This window comes from Solea solea, chromosome 7 (assembly GCF_958295425.1).
Source record: "Solea solea chromosome 7, fSolSol10.1, whole genome shotgun sequence".
In the NCBI taxonomy this organism is placed as follows: domain Eukaryota; kingdom Metazoa; phylum Chordata; class Actinopteri; order Pleuronectiformes; family Soleidae; genus Solea; species Solea solea.
This window is the reverse complement of record NC_081140.1, coordinates 4523515-4541674: the sequence shown is the minus strand read 5'-3', so window position 1 is coordinate 4541674 and position 18160 is coordinate 4523515. Positions and strand designations below refer to the sequence as shown.

The following is an 18160-nucleotide window of genomic DNA, read 5'->3' as shown; positions in this document are numbered from 1 at the left end:
GGTGCGCACCTTGTAATAATGATACTTAATAATAATAATAAAAATAATAATAATAATAATGATGATCGTTAAATGCCTAATATTAGCCCCAAATAATCAACCAGCTAAAAACTGACAGCATGTATGAAATCTACTCTTCCATTCCCAGATAGTATAATTGAATTAAACTGTAGTAGCTGTATGAGCAGCCACGTTCACATCTCTACTGTACCAGTTGTGATGTGGTTAAAACAGCTGACTGAGACGTGCTATAATGTGATAAGACAAGCATTAGCAGGTTATTTCCATGTACAACTGCACCCATTTTTCCTCCTTTTTACATTTTCATTTATTTTCTCCTGGAAATGATGAAGAAGAGAAAATTCTAACTCACTTGGAGCACACTGATCTGATTTGAAGCTGCACAGACGGCGACTGGGAGACATAACGGAGCACAAGTGGTTATCAAATATGATGGATCACATAAGTGAAGCTGCTTTTAGCAGAGCTTTGAAAACAATGAGCGTCTGTAACTCGAGGCGAAGCCGCGCTACAACAGACAGACACCGGCACCCGACTCTGACAAACCCACAAACAACGTCTTCATGAGTCTAAGTGGTGAACAGGAAAAGTCTCAGTATTATCCTGTAGTGCTTAAAGCAATACACACAAGATGAATACATCTGTTGAAATAGAATGTTTTTGTTTTTTTAAGAAGCAGGGAGAAATAAACGAGAAGACGGAGGTAATGAGAGCACAACGAGTGGGGGAAGGAAGGGTTGTTATCTCACTTCAGTGAAAAGTGCATTATTGTGTATTTAAAGCAGACATTACGCCACACTCAGTGCAGTCAATGTTTGTTGCACACTGCACTCCCACAATGCATTGCACAAACAAAGTGAAGGAACTGCTCACAGCTGCAGAAGTTCTCAATAAATTGCTGTCAGCGGTGAAATGACTGCAGCAGTTTGACTGACGCCTCACGCTGCATCTGTCATGTCCTTTCCTCCTGTGACACATTCAACACACCACTTATAATTAGGGCACTGCCATGGCCCACTGGTGGTCCTTAGAGGTATCGCAGGTGAAAATTCTTATTTATACTATATAAACAGGATATTTAAATAGCGCTAGTAAACATAATGTCTCAAATTGGTATTGACATCTAAATAATATGTACTTATTTGTGAAGACATTATGCTTATTTATAAGGATTATCTATTGGTAATAATAGGTAAGGACAATACATTTTAATTTTGACACGTATTGACCTGAATTTTAGGGGACCATAAATGCTAAAGTCTGGAAAGCTTCTGGGAAATGACAGGATCGTGAAGTTTGTCCCTCTTCTGTTGCTGTCACTTGTCATTAGCCAGTGATTCTCATTCTCTCTTACATTCCCACAAGATAGTTGTGGAGAAAAAAAACTTATTATCATATGTTTTAATGACTGAGAATAGTTGTGTTTGTCAGAGTCTGTGTGAGTTAATTATCAGTCAAAACGAAACTAAAGAAATGTGCCCCTTGTGACGCTGTGAGCAGACAACAACTTTGCTATTGCAAGATAGAGAGAGAAAAATATCTGACAGCTCAAGGCCTGGATCAACAGCAGGAGTGTTGAGGTGAGTCAGATAAGCACGAGTTGTCTACAGCTCCAGGGAAAGGTATTCAAGTATGTTTAGAAAACACAGCGTAGTCTGGTGAGTCACCAATGACAAACTGAGTATAAAAGGCATAAAAAGCTATTTTTTACAACGTTTACTAATTCAACTTGTGAGTTAGTTAACAATTTACCTTTCAAAAATACTAAATTATTGTGTTATTTACTATTATTATTCTTTTAACATTTCAATGTTGATTGTTATTATTTACCAAAAATGTCTATTTTATTTCTGTCTATTTTTGACATTAATATTTAGTCTGCATCATAAATCTGCATTTATTGTGAAGTATACATCATTCCACATCCAAACAAAGGCTTTTACTTTGAAAAGCCTGTGAAATATCTTTACTGCGATATCATGATGAAATTCCGTGTTATAATTTTGAGCTCATATTGCCCGCCCCCTACAGAACAGTTGTTGTTGTTTTTCCTCACTTCTTTTCTCTAGACTCACCCCGTCTTGACCAGACTAGATGCTCAGTGGCCCACAGGTTATTTGAGTTAGAGAAACCCAGACATAGAGCATGTAAGCAAGACATCACACAGATATTTAGCAGGAGGAGAAGAGGGAAGGAAAGCACACACCTCCACAGAGAGAGAGAGGGAGGAGCCGTGAGGAGAGGGGAGGCAGGAGAAGGCGGGGTCTACGGCTCCAGACTGCAGGGGCTGGCGAAGTGGGGAGGTAGGGGACGACTCCACCTTTGGCATCCCATACATCTGATTCAACTGGCCCACTGTCACATACTCCTTCCAACACACACACACACACAGGTGGAGAAGGGAGAGAAGCAGGGGGAAGAGAGAGAGAGAGAGAGAGAGAGAGAGAGAGAGAGAGAGAGGGGACACACAGGTCAGCGCGGCAGGAAGCAGGTGGGAAACATATCGAGTAGAGTGACCTGCTGCATTATAAAGGTGTGAGCTTCAACTCAAACACGTGGCGACACAATAAACACATTCAGCGTTAAGGTCAGACAGTTTATGCAGCCAATAGTGACCTGTGGTCAAAAACACTCAGCATTCACATGCTGTGGTTTGTTACACTTTCACACGATATTCAGCAGAAAGGCTGTGCACATCCATACAACACTGCTCGTTAGTCCAGACGTACAGTTATATCATATATATTTATTGTTGTCTCATAATGTAAAAATAATGTATAATAATGATGCACTGGTGAGATTCTGGACCAATGCTGATACCAGTGTTTTCTTTGATTTATTTTGTTACTTTTTTTTGAATCTATATTATAAAATGTCACAAAAATAAAAGTTTTAAAGCCTTTTAAGCCTCATATTGAATAAGTTAGTCATTTAGAATGTGTGTGTCTTTATCTGTAAATGTCATCTTAATTGTTGATAGGCCGATTGTGGTGTACAGTGCATCTTAACTAGAGCTAGATCAACACTAGGTCAAATATTTACTCGTTTAATTCATAACTTTACTCATTTGAGGCTGTGTCACATTTACATGGAACATTTTTAAGGTACTGTAAGTCCTGAAAATATAGAACGCATTTGCTATTTTTGCTAACATTGTTCAATAGGAAAATATCTGGATGCAGGTGTTTTGATGAGTTTTAAAAAACGGAGCGTCTCGCTCTGGTGTCATTTCCTGTCACCTCACAACAATTAAAAAACGAATAAAACTCATTCCAGAAAACCACCTTCATTTATTGCCTTTGTAGTTTCAATGATAACAGGTCATTATTACCTGCAGCTATAAATATAAAACAAACACCTTTGCATTACAAGGCTTAATAACAACACAGGCTCACAGCTACAGAGAGGATGAGAGGGTGAGAGCAAACAAGGCAGAACCACAGCACAGTCAGTGTGACTCACTGCAAACCAGCAGAGGGAGCAGCATTACATGAAAAGAAAAACAAGATGAGAAGAAGACAGAGTGAGGCAGAAGGACAATTCAGGGAGACAGAGAAAAGACAGGAAGTGATGGTACCTCGCAGGTGCCAGCTAAGGCAGCGTCTATGGCAAACGAGTGGCTGTGTGAGGCGGACTTGCTGCCGCCGCCGTACATCTTATACACGTCCGACAGCTTCATATAGTCCTGAGGCTAGCGGCCAGTAACGGTCAGACAAGATGAGAAGCCGTGAGGACAACACACTTCTGCACTTTTAACACCACAGTACACACACACACACACACACACACGTGTAGAAGCACAGAACCCACTCACAACTACACACTGGCTTCATATATTATATACTGTATATATCCTGTATGTTGACTGTGTGTGCTCGTGTCTTTTCATCGTGAGACACAAAATGTGGCTTCAAAACCATTGATGTGAACACATTTTGACACTGTGAGAACATTTTGGTTGGTTAAGGGTTCAGGCTTCATGTAAGGGTTAGTTTAGGGTTATGATAAGGGTTCAGGTTAGGTATTTAGTTGAGATTAGGTCCGGGTAAGGCACTATGGAATGACTTGTGTGTGTGTGTGTGTGTTGTAGGGAAAGGCAGTAACTGCTTAATCGAGTCTTGTGGGATATTTATTTCATATGGGAACAGAATATGTGTTACACTATTAGAGCGTTATGGTTACGGCTCGATGGTAAATGCATTAAATGTATTATTAATAGCTTAATTGTATAAAAGTGGTCAAACATGTTGGTATCATCGAGCTGTCCCTTGAGTGTGTGTGTGTGTGTGTGTGTGTGTGTGTGTGTGTACTTGTATTCGTTATCTTTGAGGACCAGTAGTCCTCATGAACCTGGTCCTACTGAGGCAGAACCTCATTGCTGAAGAACTGGTTAAATTTAGGGCTAAGATTTGAGTGGTTGAGTGAATGAAAGTCAATGCAGCGTCTAAAAAAGAATAGCTGCACAAACCTGTGCATATGTGTGTGGAACACAAACATAGAGAGCGTCACACTTGGATGAACCACTACCAGCTCACTGACAGGCACTTTGTTGGTTAATCTTGGATTGAAACTTCCACATAAAGCTACTGCGCACATGTGCTGGACAAAATCAAACCAACCTGGTCCACCACAGTGCAGCACAGAGCATCACAGACACAACAAGAGCCACAGAGCGAGCACAACACTGACGGAGCAATGAGTGACCTTTGGGGTGAGTTGCACAACAAAGCAGGAGGTAGTGGGCTTCATGCAGGGATTATTAGTCTGATTACCTCTGTAGGGCTGCTGGGATACAACTGACAGGGAGGGGGTTGATGTAAGTAAGGAGAAGAGGCTTGACAGAGGGAATGCTGGGAGGAGCGGACATCCTCCGACAACAGGGCAGCCTCGCTGATGTGGAACATTTCCTGTTTCAACATCAGGGATAAGTTTGTTCAAAGCTTGCAGAAAACACGAGTGGGACACTAGATACAATATCATGTGTGACTTCAGCTTCAGTCCAGACACATGTGTAAACACTGAGGGGCAGATATTCTCACATGTTGGCATCCATCACACATGCCCCTGCAAACATGGCATGTTTGCATGTTTGTTGCTTTGTAAACTGCTCACGCCCCACAGCAGCAATTTTTACATTGAGAGTTGTTGATCAGAAAGTGTATATGTGTTATTTTTCAGTGTTTGAAATCCTTAGTTTGGATTCACCCGAGTATTAAACAAAAAAATGACTAAAGGAGGCAGCAGTTCTTTTCTTAGACGGTGTAGTATGAAAGTGGGGAAGCTCCTCCAGCAGAGTTATACAGTGTACAGTGTGCAAACCTATGCACATCCACCCATAAGTGTGTGGAAATATTAGTGCATAAAAGATTAGTTCACTCTACATTCAAATTGTTATGAAATCATCATCACACAATCGTTAGATGTGCCATCATCAATCTTTTTGTATGAGTGTATATATAGAGTCTGATCCAGATGATTAGCACTCCAAAAGAATGGTGCCAGTGAAAGAGGTTAACGTGGTTAACGTGGTAAAGAATCAGCTGTGAGTCATCAAAGCTCCGCTGTGTTTTCAGGGCAGACACAGTGAGTGTGAATGAGTGCTTGTTCTCAGCTGATACACATCAAGTTGCAGTGGCTCTTCTCTCACCTCTCTCATTGCGGTGGGGGTCTTGGGGAAGCTCTTTCCTCCAGTCAGTGTCTGGTATCTCCTCTCCAGGGCCAACAGTCTCTCCTTCTCCTGCAAGGAGTAAGAATATCAGTATTATCTTTGGAGAAATGCGCAGTGCTTTGACTTTAACTTGATTTAACACACTGACAGGTAAATGTGTACCTTTTGGAGCATTTGTAGTGTGAGGGTTCTGTCTTTAGCCAGTCGCTCACACTCCTGAGATGCCTGTAGGCTGAGCTGTGTGGCCTGGTTCTCCAGGGCAGACACTTTATCCTGTGTAGAAGAAAACACAGACGCACTTAAATCTTTATTGTGGCAGTAGCACAGCTAAGTGAAGACAAAAGCATATTTTAGTTGTCGTTCTTGCACAAAAACCCACGTTGTTCCTGAATATAGTATTCTTGTTCCTCTGCAGTGAATCTGCTGTTTCCTCACCTTCCTCTTGGCCACGCTGCCATGGTACTCTGCTCTCTCCTGGAACAGCTGCTGGCTCATGGTTTCTCTTTCCTCCTCCAGGCTACTCTCTCGCTCCAGTTGCTGAAACTCTAGGTCCTCAAACTTTTTGGTTCCTGCTTCCAGAACGTCGCCGTCCTGATGGAGGACCATGTACATTATCAGCAGTTACATAATATACACAAAAAGTAGTATTAACATTGCTGATTTAAAAGCTAAATGGCTATAACGGGACCAATATATCTGCTAACAGCAAAGCAAAAGACAATTTCTGACATGTCTTAATATATTTTGCCAGCATGGCTGAAGCAGCTCATGCTCAGTCAAGCAGACAGCCATGAACCACATGCTCCAACTGCAGCATAGCTGCTGCTCTGTGGTCATTGGATACACAGTGAAATATGGAGGAGGGAGCTGGGAGGTCACTTACAAGGAAAATACCTTTCACACTTAAAGATTTATGATTGAAATCTCATTTGATTCTTCCCTAAATCACTTTGGGTTTATGTTATTCTCCTGCGACTTCACCTCCGTGCAGCAGCACACAGTGTTTTTGAGTCTGTGTAACTTCTGTGGCCCAAACCCAGGAGTCAAACTGTCAAAAATAAGAAGTGAAAAACAACTTTTCTTCTTCGTTTAGGCTCTGTATATGCTCTATAATGTGTCGCACCACAAATTAAATGAACTTCTAACACCCTAATTCCCCTCTTTTTCACCTTCTTCACATTTCTGATAAGTAATAAAACAAAATGCACCAAATAAGTCACAGGATGAGAGTGAGTAAAGAGAGAGTATGGATGTCGTCAGGCCCTATGTTAATTGATTAGTGAGCAGTTATACAAATTATGTGAGCCATGACAAATCACAGAGGAGAGAGATGCACATCAGATTTCAGGCATGCAGCACGGCTGTGGGGGCAGGGGGTCACGTGACATGGTCCACGTTTTATGACAATGCATCAATTGCAGCTATGGCGACCACAGGAGCCATTTGTTTGCTCCCGTGTCGACGTGAAGGCTCCAGTAGCAGACAGGTGGTGATGTGGAGGAGGGAGAACTCCTGCAGCCCATGGCAGCAGCACGTACGTCTTCAATACACGGTGTACATGTGTGTGTATATACGTGTGTGTGTGTGTAAACCATGTGTGGTGGGCCTCTGCTAACAGGGGTTAAAGATTAGTGTTTGCACCTGTATGTGCTTAGCAGTGGCACATAAACTGCCAAACAAATAACCAGATAGAAATAAAGTAGTTGGGAGATTCAGACAAATTTACTTTCAGATTTTCTCATTTTAAGTGTGTGTTTGTCTTTTCAATATATTAAAAGCTATTTAATAAAGGGGGTACATTAAAAATAAATGTAACTGCAAAACAATAAATGCTCATTAAAATCCACTAAAATCAAACTGAGATCCACAAACACAATTAGCCTTAGCATTAGGGTTTTTTTGTTGTTGTTTTTATCATTACTTGGAACTAAACACTACATCAGTTTTCCACTTAGCTTTAGCTTACTTAGCTTTGGGGCTAGCTAGCCAGCTTGTAAAGCAGCGGTCCATTTGCTAGCTGCTCTCTAGCGTAAGCTAAGGCTTTTACTCTGAAAACGTTTCATTTTAGCAGAGATTTTACAGTTTATATAACAATATATTTCTCTGTAGTAAAACAAAACTTTTTTTTTTACACACGTACAAATTTGGTGTTTATAGTTAATAAGGGTGAGGCATAATATTGACAAGGCAATGTATGGTCAGCCTAACTCATGAGATACAATTATCTACAAACAATATTTTGACCATAACTACATCATGACTCTTTACTCAGGGGTAATGTATACAGAAGTTAACTGGCTGTAGAAACAATTGAGAGAATAAGATAATGGTAAAGAGCAGTAAAATCAGATCATTGTGTATTCTACTGTTAAACAGATATTGTTATTATTGGCCATATAACGTGTGTTATATCAAAGTGTATCGTGTGTTACCCAGTGATTCCCACCCCTAACAGCTAACAGCAGGGTTGTTGGGAGTGTCCTGTCTGAAATGGGAAAGGTGTGTGGGGTTACAGCAGACTCATTCAACGGGAGCCAACAGGTGAGGGCGTGGTCTGGTGCTTCTGCTGGACTGACAACTAACAACCCACCCTTTTGAGCTGTTCCTGCAACTGTTCCCGCAGGGACTCAGGACAGTTATGAAGCTGGTTCTTGAGCTCAGCGTAGCCCTCCTGGAGGCTCTGCAGGGCCCGGCGCTCGGCCTCAACATTAGCCCTCTCCTAGAAAGACACAACACACACCCACACATAGGATGGATGGATGGATGTGAGGGGAGAGAGAGAGAGAGAGAGAGAGAGAGAGAGAGAGAGAGAGAGAGAAGCACACTTCTCAAAAATACACGCCATGCAAATTAAACATGAAAAAGCTGCAAAGTGTTAGCAAAAGACAGGTTGATTTTTGGGGGCTTGGCAGAGCACGAGGAGTCAGTATTAAACTGACACATCAACAAAGAGCAGCATAGAATTTCCTAAGCTTTTCATTTGATTATTCAAAGCTGTAATTTGACATATGTATTTCTCCAACATCTATTCATACTTGAATAAAATAAATGAGTACATTTTTCAGTGTGCCACTGAAAAGTTCTGATCACTATAAATCCTGAGATATCTGAACAGTTGCTCATAATTTCAGAATTTCTTTTGACTGCTGAGTAATATCAACTTGACTGTGGAGACAGTTAAAAGTACAGAAGCACGTTTACTCCTGGGTGCTGCTCCATTTTCGACCTCAGATTTCACCTCCTACCATCTGTGTTTTATGTTCTGATATGAAAAAACAAAAGTCCTCGAGGACTGACAGCACTAACACAAGACTATCTTCAAAGAAAGAAAAAAGGTACATCCTCTGTTGTTTCCTTACAGCCTAACTGCAACAGTCAAAAGAGACAAAAGAACTACAGCGTTGTACATTAATGAGCTGGAAAATATTTTCTTTTTGCAGATTTTGAACCGCTGCTTCATTGGGAACATCATTTTCCGGCTGATGAATTGCTGATCCAGTTTCATAAGAGAGATTTACACATAATCTGGCTAATGTTCTTATTAATTCAGCATCACATTCCAACACAAGTTTGTTGTGCAGGAGAGCAGGTTTCTGGTTCCCTGACACAATCACCTTTACCCCAGTAAAACAATCATGAAGGACACTTTTACTGGTACTTTCACAAGTTTTAACTTCAACATTAATCCCACAAAAGAAACAGAAACTAGTTTTTACTAGTTTCTGTTTCAAAAGAAACTAGTAAATGTGCTTTCTCTGTTCAGTTGTGACACGTTTGTCTGGATGAACCAAACATGTAGCAGTGTAGAATGTGTTGGATGTGAGAAAAAAGGAGGAAAGGGAACAGTCCTATAGCGGACATGCTGGTAAGATACACCTCTCAGCTACTGCAGCACCTTAACGTAAGTATCTCATGCACTAGAGAACCAAAGACTACAGAGTCCACAGAGCCACTGGGAGGCAGAGATTTCTGGCCCATTGGGTCCATCATGCAGACAGTGCTGAAAAAGGTAAGCAGTGCACATAAGAGGTGTTGGGACTTGAGCAGTGACAGGATTATTGTGATCATTGTTTCCCAAACTTTCTATTATGGGGGCCCCACTTTTGACGAGAGCAGAATCGGGCATAAGGTCTTTAATATTCAACATGATGAAAATAAAGAGAAAATTCTGCAAATGTATTTAGGGACGCAAAATTATCCCACAACACATCGGTGGGTTCCAACCCAGAGAATCACTGGATAAGAGGTTAAGAGATGTCAGTTAGTTAGTGGAGACAAAGAGGAGGAACAAAGAGGAAGCAGTAACATGTTGAAAACGTGCAAGAGACAGAAACACCAAGTCCCTTATGTGTCCCTCAAGTCAATCATCCATGTCCACAGAGCTATGTTTGAACTCCCAACACTGACACACAAGTAGGAAATGCGTATGTGTTTTCTCTCGTTATACAATTGCTCTCAACAAATATTTGAATCCCTTGACAGCGGTGATCCACTGTAAAATCCACTGTTGGAATTCAAACCATTTCAAAGGTGACACCACTCTCCTCTACCTTGTCTTTTTCCCTCTGGATGGCGCTCTCCAGCTCGTCCAGCTTGCGCTGCAGCTGTGTGATGATGTCCGTCTCAGCATCTATCTGGTCGAGCTCCGCCTGCCGCTCGCCCTGCAGCAGAGCGCGCTCCATCTCGGCCTGGAAGAGGACGTTACACACAGTCACACAGAGTAACATCATAACTCCACATCATAACATCAATGCTGCTGATATAGATCTGCTCCTGGTCTCTCTCTTCTGTCTCTATCTCGCGTCCCCTCTGTCTCCCATTTTCCCTTTCACCCCAACCGGTCGAGGCAGATGCTGCACATTTCTTTCTGTTCAAAGGGAGTTTTTTTTCTCTCCACTGATGCTTCGTGCTTGGTCTTTGTGTGAACTGTTGGATTTCGCTTCTCTCTATAATATTGTAAAGGTATCTGCCTTACTATGTACAGAGCCTTTAAAATAAGGTATGTTGTGATATGGTGCATGAAGTAAGTTTGTCGTGTCGCTGTCACGTGACACTACCTCTTGTTTTGACTCTTGGAGCTGTTGCTCCAGCTCTGTCAGTCGGGTCTTGAGCTCATCGACGCGGGCAAGAACACGAACTCGCTCGTCCACCAGGTAACCCAGCTCCAGACGTCCACTGCTGCCAGAACTGAAGTCCTCATGCTGCGGGAAGAGTCACGATGAACGGGAAAGTCAGACGTTATTGAACAAAAGACAGAAAGATGTCAGAAGGTAGGCTAGGAAAGGCCTTAAATGGATAGTAATCAGTACTGACATTGCTGTGCAGATAATAACACCGTTTTACTTTACTTAAGTGGGTATAGATGTTATTAGATAAGCCTTTTAAACCAGTTTGTCTTGAGTTCCCTCTGGGTGCCATGTTTTCACTAACAGGTTGATTCCTGGGAACCTCAGAACCTCACGCAGCCATAATTCATTGTTCAATCGTTTCATGCATTTACATTCACACGTGTATTCATGACTGTAAATTACAGTTGTCTCTACGTGTGTCTCTACAGTTTGTATGTAATGTAATGGTGCTGACATACATATATATATATATATATATATATATATATATATATATATATATATATATATATATATAGATATAAAAGTGAGGAGAGAGAAGAAACATGGAAAGGAGGTGATAAAATGGGTTCATGCAGGAGACACAGTGAAAACACATTCCTAATGTTTACAAGTCGTGATGCCCTTAAGACCAGCACAAAAAACTGATACATGGAAATCAAAAGAGAGAGGAGGAGGAGGAGGAGGAGGTGCATTAAGAAGCTAACTTTGTGTTTTGCTGAATATTTTTAACAAATATAAGCAATATGTACAGTGAGATTTAAATGTGTTTAGTAAAGCACCTTATTGTTTTGCAGAATGAAAAGATTTGCACATGTATGCTCTTTATATAATATAATTCCATGCCGGAGGACATTCTGTGCATAAACAGCAACAAAAATGGCCGTGAGTACAGATTTTGGATTAGTGCATGAGTGTGCAATGCATCTGTGCTAAAGGAGCTGCTGTACACAGATGCATAAACTCAGTTATCTTGTGTTTTTGTTCTCCCTCACACTTTAAATATGGAGGCAGGTTAAACCTGATATGATGTAGCACTAAAATCAGTGCTATGGAAAGAGCTGATGACATGACTTGAAGTGTCATTGCACAGAAGGAGAATCTTTGGTGGAAGACATGCATCCTCCTGACCTGTCTGTCTCCATTGTGCAGTGCTGATGCTGTGCTGGGAACGGGAGACGGCCTCACCTCCTGATGAGTGCTCTCTGTGCTACTACACTCCTCCTTCAGATTCTCATCGTCGCTCTCCCTCTGTCTCTGCGTCAGACGTAGCGTGGCAGAGGACGGCGTTGCTCCGAAGACGTTGTCCATGGATGGTCTTCGTCCTGAGCCATCTGCCAGCCCGCCAGGGAAACCCATCCTCGCTGAGCCCAGAGGGTCCACAGAGGGGGTTTCTCCTTTGTTGTATTCAGCACAGAGGTTCAGAATAGTCTCTAGTCGCTGTCTCTCCTGCGAACACAACAAAGGCAGGACTGTTGGACAGGTGGGCGTATCAAACACTAATCTCATCAGTGTTATCCTCCACATCTTTGACTGATAATGGTTTAAAAGGTGAGCCTCTGCTGCAGAAACTGCAGAAAACCAATGTCTCTAAAAGTTGATTCAAATTCAGAGAACCCAGATTGCTTGTCAAATTTTCCGAAAAGTGTCCAAATGCGACCGGACATCGTCCTCCTGTTGTGAACACATATGACCCAGACAATCTCCTGCTGCCCTCTCAATATGTGAAGGAACTGTAAAATATGTCCAGGCCCAAATTCCCAGACTTGTTCCAGACTTCATGTCTAATGACCGCGTATGTGAGGACGAGGGACAGCTGTCTGTGAATGAGGTTTTTAATGGACGAGTACTGCCTTCACATTTCAGTGTTTCCTCTACATTCAATTAGCAGTGAGTGCATCTCTGGTAAAATGGATACAATAGACAACAATTACACTCAATTACGCTGATTTTTTTTTGCCCATTTCATTCTAAACTATTTTGACTTTAACAAATACAAATATAAATCCTCATGGACACACACTGATTTATCTATCGCCAAAGGTAAAGTATATAAATATAAATGCTTTTATGTTTCGTGTATTTACACAGGTGCTATGTAAACACCAACACTGATATCGTCGCTCTAAATGTAAACACAGGTAATATCAAATATAAATGTCCTTGAATTTAATCAAAAACTGTCAGTGCTACTTGAGGAATGACTGATTTACTCTCCATTAGTGTCAAGTATTATATATTATATCATATACACCCACAGCGTGTCAGAGCAGATAATAATGCTGAATTTGAAACACTTCACAAGTCAAAAGAGATATTTTGCTGACTTTACAGGGGCGTGAGGAGGAAGTGTGAGTCGTCCAGCCACAGTTTCATTAAGAGCACACATTCTCACGCCTGAAACAACACGGAGCTTCACACACAGCTCTCTCCTGAGTTCTGATTGCCTTCTGCCTTCTTGGAGTCAGACTCTATGACTGGTTGTCCAGCTGTCACTATGGAAGGGTCAGCCCACCTATGGGGCCCCCCCGGCATGACCAGGCCAATGAAGTGACCTGTGAACTCTGAATGTCAGCTGCTGTTGAACTGCTCGGCTACAGACGCATCGCGTTCAGAAATAATCAGCTCCTGTGCTTCAAGCTCAGTTTAAACCAAGTCCAAATAAATAGATAAAATGTGTATGATTTGAGATTCTTGAATGTTAATATCTATTTTCTATAACTTGTAACTAATTATCTTTGGTTCGTGGATAAAACAAGACGTCGTCATTCTGAGGTTTAGATAAACAATCATTGACATTTTATGGGGGCAGTGCAATGTTTACTCTGCGCATCAATTGAAGCGGCGGTAGGCAGGATCACTGGAAACATAGCTGAGTCTTGAGTTTCATCCACAGGTTGGTAAAATACCAGATATTAGGGATTTTTAGTTGGGAGGCTGTGAATCCAGAGGAACAGAAGTATCGTCCTCTCTCAAATCACCAGGTTTACATGATGCTGACAGTCACACCAAAAATAACCCTGTTTACTGTTCCTTTAAGTATGTTATGTTTGGAATTAAGATCACGGATGATGAAGATGTAGCCTGGGTGAACACAGCCAATGATTTGATCTGTACATGGCACGGACATCGCTTAAAGAAAGGGAACCATTCACAAAGCCCTGACGCACTAGAGGCGGGCTTAAAGTCATGGCGACAGAGAAGCGACGTCTAGCAGCTTTTGTGTACAGCCAACATGGCCGCCACTGACGACCAGCTGTCTTTCCAATTTCAGCCACCTGCGCCATGAAGCTCCCCCAGGCAACCGGCGTTAGACGCCATCACTCCTAGTAAAACGCAAATACAATACAACAAGCACGTTTGTTGACACTCGTCATGTGGATCATTGGACTGATTGGTTATACGTCTATGATATTGCGAGTCAGTTTCATCATCCGTTGAACGTCTCTTGAAAGTGGGAGGTGACGTCACCCTTTTCAGACTCAAATAAGATTGAGATGCAGTTTGGCATAAGCCAGGCTAATGATGATGTCTTAAGTTAAACCAAAGGCACCAAAAAGAGCCTCAGAAAAAGTCATACAAGTCAAAATAGAGTTTGGCAGATGTTGTTTTTCCTTGTTTTCCTCCTTTTGAAGGTGTTTACAGTGGAAACAGCTTGGGGAACAGAGACACACGTTGTTACTGTATGCTCTTGTGATTCAGTCGCTCGTGGTAGAAACCCTTGGTGAGCCTTCTTCTCGCTCTCCGGTCGCCTCCGTCAGACGGCAGAAAGCACGGCTTTCCCACTGAGTGAACAGCTGCATAATTAGGAGTTAGTTTTAACCTGTAATCAGGGACCAGCCATCTTTTAAGTGAGTGGGTGGGAGTTAACGACCCCTTAAAGCTGTCAAACAGTTTGGTGGCTTTTCATTGAAAACCTCAAACTTCAAACATTTGTCTGGCAGGTCGACAACTCCTCCTCCTCCTCCTCCTCCTCCTCCTCCCACTCAACATCTGCCTGAACAGACATAGATAAAACTGTTTCGCGTTCCGATGTCTGTCTGTTTTTTGTTTGTCATGAATTCTGACTGAGAGCCAGTGGCAGACAGCCTTCAGGCGACCAAACCTGTGGAGTGGCAGAGAAGCAGGATCACAGACACATGTTGTATCAATCTGTGTTTGGTCTCGACATAAATCAAACCCCAATAGCATCCAATTTGACGCCTGACATAAACAAACTGGGCTCAAATTATGTTTTTTTAATCAGCTGCATGTTGACAGTTTTGCACAAATGCTATGTTTTCTGTTTACATGTGTCAAAGATCAATGATTCAAGCTGTAATTATAATAAACAACTAAGTAATAGGACTCTTACTGACTTTAACACAAAAACACGAGTGAAATATGTCGCAGACAATGTTAAATTATTGGTAGAACTCTATCAATGTATCAAAATATCTATGTTGTGGCCTGTCAAAAAGTAGAAACAGGGAGTGAAACAGCTGTTGTAACTATAAATGCAGCTTATAGCTGTTTAGTTTGTGGCTTGTTGTGACTTTCTTGCATCTATTGACTTCAAAATATTCAATGTCGTAACTCATCATGTTTTTCTCTTCTTCGTCTATGTGCAGAGCTATACCAGGGTGCATTCAACAGTAATTGACCTCGCAACCACATTATCTGGGTGTGATGGTCCGACATTCGTGAGAAATTATTTCACTTTTTAAAGTCCTGCTTTTATCGCATTAACTCCACCTTCATGTCTAACAAAATACCACAAACAGCCTTTACTTTTTTCATATTCAAATTCAATTCAAATTCACCACGGTAGGTGAAGGAAGAAGATCTGGTTTTTACTCACTCTCATGATGGACACGGTGAGAAGCAGCAGCTTGAACTTTGAGATGAGACTCACATCCAAACCAAGACCAAGCTCGGCCAAAAGACAGATGAACAAATACTGGGCTTTGAAAGCTTGGTACCACCCACAAACCCTAACACCCCCATAACAACTCATTCCCATCCCCACCGTCCTCTGACAAGATCAGAGGTGACAGCACTAAGTCATCTGCTGTCCACAAACATTTGTAATTAAACTGTCTTCAAGGTCACTGAAACTAAACTGAATGACTTTAATTGGACAACACTAGTGAAATATATCAGCCACCATGTTTAATTATTGGTAAAAAAAACAACTATTAATCTGTCTAAAATATGTATTGCTGCTTTGTAACTACTAATGCAACATGTAGACAGCAGTAAATCAGCTATTTAGTGCAATAATGTAGTAAAAAAAAAGGTGTTTAATAATAATTTGTGTTAATTAAAATTGGTTCTATGCTTAAGGAAGGTATTAAAAGGTTGGCATATTGATAAAAGATGAATGTAAATTAATTAAATGAAGGATGATGTTTAGAAATCCCATAACGTCTGCTTCTGCATTTACTTTGCATTTGTTTTGATCTTGTTTGACGGCCTTTATTTATGTAAACAGTGTTGTAACTTCTCATCCTTCTGTAGTGCACCACCAGCTGATTATCTCTGCAAACTAACTGGCAATATTTGCATAATAACAGCGGATGGAACTGCACAACAGAGGAGCCACAACAAAAACCTGCACTTTCTGCAGCTGTTTTACTCTTTTACTGCATTTGGCTCCAGATGCATGTCAGTATACACACTGCTGGGAATCATGTGAGCTGCATTTCCGTGTGTGTGTGTGTGTAGTAAAGCTCTGCTGTGTCAACAGGGCATACTGCGAAAAAAAAGCCAAGTCACAAGTCTGAAAAAGCCAACAATGTGACGCACACACACACACACACACACACACAGCTTCACAGTGAAAAGTTGTGCAGTCAAACACTGTGTTCACATGTTAGCATTTAAATAGCATCATCAGTGCTTTCCTGGAGTCACTGCAGCAGAACAATGAGCAGTTTCAACATACGAGGTCATACAATTAGAGGCTGAAACTTTATCTTCAGATCCCCAGTGTTCACATGAAGACGCAAATAAATCCTTAAAGAAAACACAACACAATTCACTCTTTTAATAGACTCAATGGGAAGTGTAACCGTGTAACCGCAACATCAGACCGCACCGGGGAACATCAGTAAATCCCGCATGACCTCAACAACCATGGGGTTGTGAAGGAATGCCTGCTTCACACAGTTATGCTAGTTCACACATTCCACAGCCTGACCAGGTCTCACCTCGTGGGTGGCTCTCATTACAGCCGAGTGGGGTGAGGAGATATTAAGGCTCAAGCTGCTGCTGCTGCTGCTGATGATTAATCTTTGAAATCTTTCTTTCAAAGAAACCTTTTAAACTGCTCCTGGTGAAAATCTAACCTTCTAAAACTGGAACTGGAACAAAACAAGTGAGACGACGTAGTGTAACGATTGCTAAATGATTTAAACATAAGAGACAAATGATTCGTTAAAATAATAATGAAATAATAAAAGCAGCAATATACTGTAAGTAAAACAAAAACTAAAAAAGTTGCACCTTACAGTTTTAATTTAGTTTTTTTGAAGTGTGGTTATATGAGGCGCATAATCCACCCTGAGCTGAGGAAGATTTGAGCTCCTTATTTAACAAAGTCTATGACTGTAAAAGTCTTGTCAGTTTTTTAAAGTGCTCACTCTCCAGCACCAAAGTCCGGAGGAAAGAATCCATGTTTTTAGCTGACAGGGACCAGGAAGCTCGTGGTCTACTGCTCCTGCGTTTGGTAAGTTTGTGTCACTTATGTAAATCTGAACAAAGGAATTCAAACACCTAAGTCACAAAATAACACATTTGAACCCACTGATGGAGGCAGAAGTGGACCAACAACCCCTGTGTAGAAGACAAACCAGTTTAAAAACACTGTGTCACGAGTGACATGGCATGAATTCAAAAAGTCATCCTTAATTTGCTGAATTCGTTTTTTTTTTCCTTCACTGACACTGAAACACGTCGTATTTACCTTGAATCAAACATCTTTCCACCTCCATTCAGTCATAAATGCACAGAAAAACATGTCAGCACCTCGTACTTCATACATACAGTAACTGAGTGAATGAAATCACATGACAGAGTAACAGAAGCAACAACGTTGTTTTGTTAAACCCTAGAAAACAAAGTCACCACAAGATATGCAGCAATTAAGAATAACTGCATTATTTTCTTCTCCTATGAGGTGTAAACAGTAGTAAACAGTTGTTTTCTAATGTGACATCCTGCATCTCTCAGTCAGCTTTCCCTCATTTTATTCCTATTTTCTTCCTCCCTGTGTCTCCCTCTCTCCCCTTAGAGCCTTTTACTGCATCTCCCTCCCCCTCCTCCTCCTCCTCGAGGACCCCGATTGCTCCCCTTCTGTGTC

The 18160-nt window shown here is 41.4% G+C and overlaps 1 protein-coding gene across 21 annotated transcripts in view; it reads right to left on the bottom strand.

Annotated features, from left to right (window-relative positions):
• phldb1b (pleckstrin homology-like domain, family B, member 1b) overlaps positions 1 to 18160 on the bottom strand; it is a 121520-nt gene that overhangs the window by 16693 nt on the left and 86667 nt on the right. For 10 of the 21 annotated variants that reach the window (XM_058634206.1, XM_058634210.1, XM_058634211.1 and 7 more), the window contains 10 exons: positions 11950 to 12267; positions 10747 to 10890; positions 10240 to 10377; positions 8280 to 8408; positions 6125 to 6280; positions 5852 to 5962; positions 5669 to 5758; positions 4794 to 4928; positions 3599 to 3712; positions 2228 to 2389 (listed from right to left, as the gene is read on the bottom strand). In XM_058634206.1, coding sequence (XP_058490189.1) covers positions 2228 to 2389; positions 3599 to 3712; positions 4794 to 4928; positions 5669 to 5758; positions 5852 to 5962; positions 6125 to 6280; positions 8280 to 8408; positions 10240 to 10377; positions 10747 to 10890; positions 11950 to 12267 — 1497 coding nt within the window. The remainder of the gene's footprint in view (positions 1 to 2227; positions 2390 to 3598; positions 3713 to 4793; positions 4929 to 5668; positions 5759 to 5851; positions 5963 to 6124; positions 6281 to 8279; positions 8409 to 10239; positions 10378 to 10746; positions 10891 to 11949; positions 12268 to 18160) is intronic. The other 11 variants (XM_058634219.1, XM_058634225.1, XM_058634212.1 and 8 more) reach the window with 7 other exon arrangements.